Raw genomic sequence first — 11,404 nt, forward strand, 5'->3', positions numbered from 1 at the left:
AAGGCGGCGATCGCTCCCGCGTGTTCCCCTCGCGGTCGCGTTCCGGCGCCCGCGCCACCGCCCGGGAGAGTTCCGCACCGTGCCGTGACCCCGAGGCGCTGAGGCGGGCCCGCGACGCCTGCGCGGAGCACAGGCAGCTGAGGGAGGAGAGCAGAGCCCGCATGCGGGCCCACCTCATCATGTACCGCCGCCTCATGCTGCTGCGCCTTATCCGCGCGCTGCGCCTCAAGACGCTCGAGCAGCAGAGCCGGCTCCAGTGCTGCTACGACGTGATCCTCGACACGCGCAAGGAAGTCCTCAAAACGGGCGTCATTGACCAGTGTCAAACCTCTGTGTGACGTTGTTGCCCGTGCGGGCCCAGAAGCAATTATCTCTCGCCTACTGTTAAGGGGAAAAAAAATGGCTTTGTGCTGTAATGTTGTGTTGTTGACAGATTTTAATCGTAACATCAGCGTTATCAATGTTCCCACTAACTTTTCCCGAATGCGACGTTGAGCTCGTGTCTGTAATGCAGTCTCTTGCTGTGACCCCCCCCCCTCCCCCTCTGTGCAGTAGAAGATGGCTTACTCATTCACACTCTCTACAAGGCTGAAAGGTCATCCTCCCCCCCAAGCGGGACACACAAACAACAAATATTGCAGCTCAAAAAATCATCATGTCCTCGCTTCAGTCTGCACTCCAAGATCACCTACGCGTATTCATGGGACGAGACCGAAAATGACACGTGGTGCATGTGACAATCACTTGAGTTGTATCCCTCTTAAACTAAACAAGAGAGTGACGAAAAAAATCACAAGTGTGTATTTTTAGATAATCTCATCAAGCTCGTTATAGCGTGTCCTCCAGGCTGACGAGCAGACTGTAGTAGCCTACTTCTATTGTGATCATAGAGCACAGTGTATAGACCAATAATCCTGTCTTTGTTACATTAGCCACAATTGTGTCCAAGTATTAGTGTTATTATTTTAAATATAGCAAATATGTGCACAGTCTGCTAAGTGGCTATATTTAAGTCGATGTTTGTGGCATGCTAGTTAAAGAGAAAAGGAAACATTTACCAATACATTATATGGATTATTTCATGCTGTACTAAACCGACGAAAAACACGGGAGAATGTGGACTGGATTTGAATGGTGCAGTGAACAAAAAATACAGCCCGTCCTCCTATAACGAGGTAGTTGCGTTCTTGAAGAACACTGCGTTATGGAAAAATCACGTTATAATAAATAATGTAGGGTAAAGCACAGTCCGCAATAACACGTGAAATGCGTACGCAGGCTGAACAAAGACTGAGGAGCGTGCGTAGCATCTAGAAGCATCCAGCAGCATCCCAATGTCTCGTGTGATGCTACGCCGACGCCGCCGTACAACCGCTCATTCCTACTCGCGCGATGTTATTCCGTTCACTGAATTGGCATCTGAGTTGTACAAAAATGTGTTCCCCCATAAGTTAATCGCGTTATATTCAAGTTCGCGTTATGAACACCACACGCCGTTGTAGAACGGACTGCAATGATAATGAATTTCATAGGCAGGTGACACGGACCAGCGGCAACGCGATCGTTACTTTGTTGCAGAGGTTCGGGGTTGAAATCCTGCGGCCGACCTGGTTATCACTGCAGGGTGTAATAACCATAACAATTCCAACCTGCCCTCTGCCTCACAGAGGACGTTCAAGATCCCCTGATGTAATTCCCAAGAGTAGGCCATCGTGTGCCAGAGTCAGGGTCCACATTTTCCAAATTCGATTACACCGCAAATTACTCCGTTGAGATTGAGCAGATCGATCAATTTGGCCACTGATCGAACAAAGACGTTCACGGCATCGCGCGCTTTCATGATGTGCTTCTGCGGCCGTCTGGAACGCTCTTCTTTCCTCTATAAGGAGCGATCCGCTTTTAAATATAGATTGAAAACTCGTTTCTTTAGGACTGCTTTTTGTGTTTAGTTTGTTGTCATTTCCCCCCCCCAACACCTCCGATTAGCACGGTTGGCTACGTATGGTGTGAAAGAAATTCAACATACATCGCAGCAAAATCATCAGCACCTACTGGCAGATTAATGCCCCCGGGTCACTCTTGCAAATGAGACTATCCTCTGGTCTCTTGAGGACTCCCCTGATTAAACAAAATACAATGAAACGAAACTTAATGTTAAAAAAAAACTAAATTTTTCCCAACGTTGGCCCATCGTTCCCGCCGTACCTATGATGCACGGGCTGGCGTGATACGTTTGCCATGTGCATGATTTGGCATTGGAGAAATGAGGGCCTGAGTTGATAAGCAATGTTTTATGCAATTGCTGAATTCATACGTGGCATAAGGATTCAAAAGTCCAAAATGTAAAATCTTGGGATCCCTCAGCAAATTGAGGGGCAAATGTCTCGCCTGGTTTTGAGTCTCAGCCCACGCGGATTTAAGTTTGGAGGTTTTTGCAAGGGCATGAGATTCAAACTTGACATCAAGATTTGAAGCTTCAAAAAAAAAAGATAACTTTTCGATTTTTTTTGGGCCCTCATATTTCTGAGGCTAATCATTGTTAACGATTTTTTTGTTTCGTTAATCCAGTCTCACGAGGGGATTGTGTGTTTCGCAACGGTGTTGACATTAAATACATTTTATCCCTCATGATTTATCATCGGACACCGTCGTCACCAGAGCAGCAGCACTCAGATCTCGTGAACGCGGTCTCAGTCGTCATTCTTATTCATCAAACACAATAAACGTGAAAATTTTTATTTAAAGCTAAGAATACAATAAACGTGATCAACGGGGGGAGTTTTCCCTCACAATTGTAATCCCTGCGCAAGATGAAATTGTCCTTCGCTGCATTCCCCCTCCCCCCTCCGTTCGAGTTTGTTATTAAAGGCAACAGCCGAGCCGTCGACTTTCCCGCCATTACCCCCCCCCACCTCACGGACAGACGCGCACAGCTGACAGCCGCATCACTGGCGGAGTGATACTCCCCCCCACCCCCCACCACCACCCCCCACCACCACCCCCACCCCCCATGCCGAGTCCGCGCGTGCTCCGTCGTGATTCGCCCCGGCCGTGTCCCCCTGCGCGGAGACAACGAGTGCCGGTGGCTTCATAAGCGCGTGCCCGTGAGCGCGTACCCCCGCGCCCAGCACCTGGCTCCCAGCTCCAGGCTACTACAGATTCCCAACCTACGGGCTCCAGGCTCTGCTGCTGGCACCCAGAGTCTGTCGGATCGCAAGCTCCCGGAGTCCACGGTCTCCCAAGCTCCAGGCTCTGCCGAGCGCGGCCGGTAAGAGACCCGCTCCACTCCCAACGAGGCCACGGGGTCCCCACAGACTGCGGGAAGTCGCCCAAAACAGCAAAAAGTTGCCCAGATGACGCTGGACAATGTACGGAGTATTTCCGTGCCGCGCTCCATTCGGTTCATCGGAATCCCTTGTTGGAGACTCTGGAGGAATCCGACCAAGCCGTAAAGCTCTTTTACACGGATGTCCAGCTAACGGACACTTGGCGGCTGCTTAATCTTTATTTACACTCCGGAGGAATCCGATGAGCTGCGAAGCTCTTTTTGTTCCCTCACAGATGACCAGTAGTGGCGGGTAGACATTGGAATAGCTCGTTAACTGTAGCAGGCCGGCGGGATGCGTCGTTCGCGCAGTCGCTTCGACAGGAACCTGCGGACAAGGTCGGCCGAGTCGAGGCGCTAAGGGCGGCGAGAGAGAGCGCACAGGGGTCAAGGTCACGGGGATGAGGAGGAGGATGATGATGATGAGGAGGAGGAGGGGGGCGAGGAGGAGGTGGTGGAGGAGGAGGCGAGGGCAGGGCTCGGCATCCCAGCGGGGTGTCGAGCCGTGACCCCGCAGGCGCCAGGCGCCCAGCTCTAGGGGATTTGGCCCCCTGGTCTCGGGGACACTTGCCCGACACTACGGGACACTTGCCCGACTCTACGGGACACTTGCCAGGCTCTACGGGACACTTGCCCGACACTACGGGACACTTGCCCGACTCTACGGGACACTTGCCAGGCTCTACGGGACACTTGCCCGACACTACGGGACACTTGCCCGACTCTGCGGGACACTTGCCAGGCTCTACGGGACACTTGCCCGACACTACGGGACACTTGCCCGACTCTGCGGGACACTTGCTAGGCTCTACGGGACACTTGCCCGACACTACGGGACACTTGCCCGACTCTACGGGACACTTGCCCGACTCTGCGGGACACTTGCCCGACTCTACGGGACACTTGCCCGACACTACGGGACACTTGCCCGACCCTGCGGGACACTTGCCCGACGCTGTGGGACACTTGCCCGACGCTGTAGGACACTTGCCCGACACTGTAGGACACTTGCCCGACTCTACGGGACACTTACCAGGCTCTACGGGACACTTGCCCGACACTGTAGGACACTTGCCCGACGCTGTAGGACACTTGCCCGACTCTGCGGGACACTTGCCCGACTCTGCGGGACACTTGCCCGACTCTACGGGACACTTGCCCGACACTACGGGACACTTGCCCGACTCTGCGGGACACTTGCCCGACGCTACGGGACACTTGCCCGACGCTGTGGGACACTTGCCCGACACTGTAGGACACTTGCCCGTCACTGCAGGACACTTGCCCGACTCTACGGGACACTTGCCCGACTCTACGGGACACTTGCCCGACGCTGTAGGACACTTACTCGACTCTGCGGGACACTTGCCCGACTTTGCGGGACACTTGCCCGACGCTGTAGGACACGTGCAGTGAGAGTCGCCGCGGGTCGGGAATGCGCTGAGCGCTGTAATCGGCGTTGTTGTCGAGCGCTATTCATAGCGCAGCGCGCGCGTATTGATAGCGCGGGGCACTTGCGCCTTGTAGGGTCGCCCGCCTTACAAGGCGATGGCGCTGCCCTACAGTGCCGGCTGCTCGCCGTCCTGCTCCTATTTAAAGATTTGATGTCATTCGCCCTTGTGCGTCCGCGTAAAAGCCAGAGCCCGTACAATGCGCTTAATTTCAGGTGTATGATGAATCACAAAGTGTGTTATATTTTTGCCGCGAACTATGATGTTTTTGGGAAGAGGGTTGATTAGTTTCCATGTATCTCTTTGCGTCTGATGTAGTTTAAATCTCATGGTTTTATCTACCCAGGTCACTCTGCACGTGCGACTGACTACCTCCGCCCCCCCATCTCTTGATTTCTCACTTGAGTTAAGCGATATAAATTTGGAAACTTGAAGCTTCTCTGTCAGCAGCCGAATCGGCTGCTACGACGGCTGGCTGGCAATGTTTTGGAAAACTGTCCCGTGGTGAATTTAATGTTGACCGCTGCGATCTCGCCAATGCTCCCCTCTCCGCTTGCAGCAGGCTCGTAACCTTGAACGGTGGTGTCTCGGGCGCAGATCCAATGGCACCCAAAAAGAAGAGCAACAAAAAGGTAAACAAGGATGAGGTTACCGACATGTCCATCATGCAAATGCTCGCCGAAAAGGAGATCAACAAAGCCAACATCTGGAATAACCACCTGGACGAATGGAACGGACTACCCAAGGCTGTCTCCGACGTCGGCAATCCTGCGCACAGCGAGAAGCTTCTGGAAGGGCTCAAGTTTATGCAAAATGAAAAATTCCTCTGCGATTTCACACTGGTCACCAAGGCAAAGTCGTTCGAGGTGCACAAAGTGGTGGTCGCATCCTGCAGCGAGTACATCAGGAGTGTGCTGCGCAAGGACCCCATGCTTCAGAAGGTTGAGGTGAACGATGTATCCGCCGTGGGCTTGGCTGGGGTGGTCACGTACGCTTACACGGGCAGGCTCGGCCTGTCCCTCGCCACGGTGGGCAGCGTCCTCTCCTCGGCAACCCGCCTGCAGGTCTCTTCCCTGCTCAAGATGTGCTGCGACTATTTGATGAAGGAGTTGAACGTGGAGAATTGCCTCCACGTGGCCAACATCGCCCGTGCTTTTGACCTGCACAACACCAAAGATATGGCCGAAAAGTTTCTCAGAGAGAATTTTGTCGATTTCTCAGAAACGGAGGGATTCCTTAAGCTGAGTTTCGATCAAATTAACCAGTTTCTCCAAGATGACACGCTCGAGATTAATTCGGAGCTCACCGCTTTTCACATAGCTCTCAAGTGGCTCGAGCACGATGATAAACGCCTCAAGTTTTCCGGAGATCTGCTCAGCAACATTCGCTTCAGTACCATTTCAGCTCACGATTTGGTGACGTACGTGCAGACGGTGCCCAGAATGATGCAGGACCACGACTGCCACAAGCTGCTAGTGGACGCCATGAATTACCACCTGCTGCCCTACCAACAGAACACGCTGCAGTCTCGGCGGACCAAGCTGCGTGGCGGCCTCAAGGTGCTCGTGACGGTCGGCGGGCGCTCGGCGCTCACGGAGAAGTCTCTGAACAGAGACGTGCTGTACCGAGACCCCGAGATGGGCTGGGGAAAGCTCACGGAGATGGTGGCCAAAAGCTTTAACCAGTGCGTGGCGGTCATGGACGGGTTCCTTTACGTGGCGGGAGGCGAGGACCAGAATGACGCAAGGAACCAAGCCAAACATGCCGTGAGCACCGTCTGCAGGTAACACACTCCCACAGTGGTTAGGAGATGTTAACTACCTCGCCTGGTATGCAGGATAGTCGTGGGTTCGATTCCGACCATGATGCCTGCTGTATATTTGGAGTTTGGATGTGTCTCTCCCCGTGGTCACCTGCATTTTTTCAGTTTTTTTCTCCCCACATTTATAAACATGCGTTCTAGAATAATTGGCTGCTATAAATTTCCACATGATAAGCCACTTTGTTGAGCTATCATATGTGGCGAGGTCCACATCTGAAAAAAGAGCTACACAGCACATCAGTCGTAACTCTGACATCATGCATGGTGATGACGATGCGCTTCAATCGTGCGGTCTTTGACATTAAATCATCACTGCCGTTTCCCTGCGCAGGTACGATCCTCGTTTTAACAACTGGATTCAACTCGCGAGCATGAGCCAACGGCGAACGCACTTCAGCATTAGCGCCTTAAACGGGCAGCTCTACGCCATCGGTGGTCGCAACCTGGAGGGCCCCCTGCTGGCCGTCGAGTCCTACGTTCCGGCCATCAACCAGTGGCAGCCCAAGGCCGCCCTGGATGTGGCGCGCTGCTGCCACGCCAGCGCGGTCTCCGACGGCAATATCCTCGTCACGGGCGGATACATAAGCAACGCGTACTCGCGCACGGTGTGCGGCTACGACCCCTCAACGGACCGGTGGCAGGAGCGCGCCAGCCTGAGCACCCCGCGCGGCTGGCACTGCTCGGTGTCTCTGGGCGAGCGCGTGTTCGTGGTCGGCGGCAGCCAGCTGGGCCCGCGCGGGGAGCGCGTCGACGTGCTGACGGTGGAGGCGTTCAACCCGTTTTCGAGCCAGTGGAGCTACATGGCCCCCCTGACCATCGGTGTGAGCACGGCGGGAGCGACACTGCTCAACCACAGGCTGTACGTGTGCGGCGGCTGGAACGAGGGGGAGAAGAAGTACAAGAAGTGCATCCAGGTGTTCGACGCGGAGAACAACGAGTGGGCGGAAGAGGACGAGCTGTGCGACGCCGTGGTGGGCGTCTCGTGCTGCGCGCTGCTCATGCCCCGCCGTGGCCTCCGCGAGTCACGCGCCAGCTCCGCGTCTTCTGTGCCGCTCAGCATCTGACGCCCGTGGGCGCCGTTGGGGATGGGCATGGGTGGGGGGATCCACAGCTCCGTCACCGTTATTGTACCTGCGTGGTAGAACTCCCCGTCCCCCCTTATCTGCAAATCGTCTTGCTTGTGAGGGCATTAGTAGACCCGCCATTCTGCCCCTTTGTCTATAGAGGGAGGATTTGCAGATAAGATGGCTGATAGATTTCAACAAAAAAATTAGCGGCACTCACAATATTGCGACCCTGGTGAAGATTCCATGGCATGGTACAGCATTTCCCCGGGTTTAATGGATTTGCACCTGCACCGCGTCGTGTGGTGGGATGTGGTGCATCCCCACGATTAGCACAACCCCCAGAGATATCGTGACTGTGTACAAAGGCTTATTTAACCCCACATCTCTTGTTTACCTATGCAGAAGAGAGAATTATTAACAATAAAAAAATACGCCACTTTTGCTCGGTCTATATTTGCGTGGATATGTCGTGAAAAAATAAAGCAAACAAGGTCCTAGGTTTTGGCAGCACTGCCCCCGTCTGGATGATTATGTCCCCCCATGTGGCGTGGCGCTGACGTTGCCATGAGGAACCAGGCAAGCGCAGCCCGTAGGGTTTCTGGGATTTACCCGTATTCACATATATTTTTCACGTGTGACGTCCTCCTCCATTCGTCCATCTAAGCGGAGTTCTTTGATAGCGTATGCAATAATGCTGTGCACACATTTAGGAAAATGGTATGCGATTATAAATAAAATGCCTGACTTGAAGTATTCTGGCAGTCCTATGCCCATCCTCCCCCGTCTTCCTTCTGTATACTAAAAAAAAACAACTACCTGATATATTGTTTTATCTTTTTGTTATGAAAATGTGTTTCAGTTTTAGAATCTTTTTGGAGTTGTGCTTTGAGTTTTCTAAAATGACACCAAACTTTTCCTTTTGTCAGTTAATACTGCCGTGCAGACTTAATTAATCGTTTTAACAAGTTTGTTTTTTCAAATTTTCTCACTTTTATTCATCACAATGTGAAATGACGCAAGCGATGTTCAAACCTCGTGCCCTGTGCTTGAGCTGCAGGCAATTGTGAGAGCAATGCCCATGCGAGAACCTCCAGCCATGCCCCCTTCATGTCCCTTGTCGTCACCACCACCGCCAGCATCAGCACAAGAGCAACACGGTCACCACAGCCATTGCCTATTGACGTTACCACACCTCACCGTCACTTCTGCCAAACCCCGGTAGCCATTGCACATCGAGTTGCCAAACTCTAAGCACCTCCGATTAGCACGGTTGGCTACGTACGGTGCGAAAGAAGTTTAGCACGCATACATACATCATATAGTCGCCACTCCATTGTCCATCTCTGTAAAGTGTTTTCGTCCATCTGGACTGTGGACCACAACGGAAGGCAACCGGTACTTGTCCATGAGATGGTACATTCGCCCATGGCCCACGACTCGGTGTGGCTCTGTGGTTGTGACCTGCACATACATTACACATTTGGCCCCCCACCATATTGATTAATGCCTCTGTCCCAGCAGGAAAACTGGAATCTGGAATGTTGGTACGAGGGGGCGATTTTGGGGGTGGTGGATGGTTTACATGTACGCTTTCATGGTGGAGATTTTGTGAAACAGGTGGCCTGTTGCCATGCACAAGGACCAGGATAGTTCTGATAACTGAAGCAATGCTAATTTAAGTTAATTATCTAACTTGAACGGATGAGTAAATGGTATATGCCTGGGCATGTTAACTTCTGAAGTAATAATATATTGTCTGCTTTGAACAGCTTCTTAAACCAATTCACGTTTTATATCCATTCTGTATAAAGGTGATGCCTTTAACCCGGTGAAATTATCTCTTTTACAAAGGAGATCTTATACAAAGATAAGTGGTCTCACCTCTCTCTGCGGCCCGAGCTTAATCCAGTATGGCTACATTTCTTATGGAATATTTAATGTAGAGTTTAATGATGGAATATTTTCTTGAACTTGCTCCTATCGACTCCAGGACAACTCCAGCAGATATTAAGCCCTGGCCATGGCTATGTATGGACGCATGTGATCTCGTTTTTGGGTACAATTTAAACATTCGGGATTTGGATTGGCGTTGTGCACATTGTGGTGTCAGACAATTGAAATAATTTTTGAAAGCCATTGTCCGTCCCACAGTGATTTCCCACACAATGTATGTGCATTTGGTTGACACGAAAACCCCGGCGCCGAGGTGAGTGAAGCGAGCTCCTCGGCTGGCTATCTGCCCCGGTACCCGCATTCGCTGTTCTTCTACCATTTCAATGGTCGAACCTTGCTTTCGATGCTTCCCGAACGTCAGGTTTCTCCGAACATTTCCCACCCCCATACCATTCGCTGATTAATGTGACGAGCAAGTGGCCAAAAATAGTTTTAGAAAGGCATTTGACATTGCGTTTGCACCCCGTTCCCGATGCTACGCTGTGTTGTACTGGAGTTGTACTTTCTAATTTTTACAGCTACCCACAACCACGAGCGGCCTCGCGTGTATGTACTCCTCGATCGCGAGGAGCCTTGCCGTACCGCTTGTCAAATCGAATCACAAACGCACCGTGGCGTTACGGGCAGACCTGACGACCCCATGGCAGTGGCTTTTCTCGTCTCTGACCCCCCCACCCCGTCCCCTCCTCGACCGTGCCCCTCTGCACGCCGGTCACAGCCAGGCCGCACGTGGCCTGGCCCTCTGGTCTCCAGTGACCGGGCGCTGGGCACGTCTCAGCATCGTCCCTCGTGCTGTGCTCCTTAACAAATGCGTGTTTCTGTGATTGTTGAGTTAATTTATTGTGTTAGGTTTTCCTTGAGAATAAAACGACGTTTCATTTTAAGACGAATTCGTACGGAAAATCATTGGCATGGAACATCGGTGGCGTTCACTTCCAAACGAGTCGTGTAAAATCTTGATTTGAAGCTTTCGTGACTGCAGGAATCCATTCTCTTTGGTTCTTTCGGTAAAGTCACGTAGTTAGAAAATTATTAATAGATCACGACGTTTCGATCGCACCTGAAGACGGTCGCTTGTGTTGCGATCGTAACGTCGTGATCTATTAATAATTTTCTATCTACGTGACTTTAACGAAAGAATCAAAGAGTATGGAGTCCTGTAAAACTATCACGGAATTGCTTTGGTTATTTTACACCCACGTAAGTGGAAACTTATCACAGTTTGCTGCACCTGCGATTTATACGTTTTATGTTGGGTAAGGCGATTTACGATGTCCCTTGCAGCTGACATGCCAGTTAACTAGATTGATATGTTCGTGTTGATGCTTTGACCGATTTATCACCACGATGAGTAGGTGTTTTATATCTATATATAAACTGCAGAGCAGAAGCCACGAGGCCAGGGCTAGGATTGTGTCTCGTAAAATCAAAGCGAGGGTCGTGACCACTGAAGCCAATGCCAAGGAAAGTATCCAACGCAAACTCGATCGCCGCGTTATTCGCTCTCACGTTGTTTACAGAGTGAGGGTGACTTGTACGCAGGAAAGAGTCTCGCTGGGTCCCACATTCTATAGGAAGGTGCTGCACTACTATGGTTGACCAGTTAATGAACGAGTATTTAATGTTGTGCTTTTTCTTTTAACATATCAATTGTAGGTTAACCCCGAACACGTTTTAAAAGAAGACCTTTATAATCGCATTTATTTTATCTGCAATAACTGAAAAAAAACCAAAGCGGAACTCGCCAACATGTGAATGCCGCAATGTGTACGGCGGCAGGCATCGA

General features: G+C 51.5%; 1 protein-coding gene across 3 annotated transcripts; it reads left to right on the forward strand.

Annotated features, from left to right (window-relative positions):
• The first annotated feature begins 3,051 nt into the window (after positions 1 to 3,051).
• KLHL31 (kelch like family member 31) lies at positions 3,052 to 10,502 on the forward strand. Of its 3 annotated transcripts, none has more exons than XM_032954636.2 (3): positions 3,052 to 3,268; positions 5,336 to 6,559; positions 6,930 to 10,502. In XM_032954636.2, exons 2-3 carry the CDS (start codon positions 5,379 to 5,381, stop codon positions 7,660 to 7,662), a joined length of 1,914 nt encoding a protein of 637 aa, XP_032810527.2. In that variant the 5' UTR covers positions 3,052 to 3,268; positions 5,336 to 5,378; the 3' UTR covers positions 7,663 to 10,502. The 3 variants fall into 3 exon arrangements, with proteins under 3 accessions (XP_032810527.2, XP_032810528.2, XP_032810529.2); XM_032954637.2 differs by having other exon boundaries at positions 5,339 to 6,559; XM_032954638.2 differs by having other exon boundaries at positions 5,374 to 6,559.
• Positions 10,503 to 11,404: the final 902 nt, after the last annotated feature.

The sequence above is a fragment of the Petromyzon marinus genome, chromosome 15 (genome assembly GCF_048934315.1).
Source record: "Petromyzon marinus isolate PM22_M1 ecotype Great Lakes invasive population chromosome 15, UKy_Petmar_22M1.pri1.0, whole genome shotgun sequence".
Classification (NCBI taxonomy): Eukaryota; Metazoa; Chordata; class Hyperoartia; order Petromyzontiformes; family Petromyzontidae; genus Petromyzon; species Petromyzon marinus.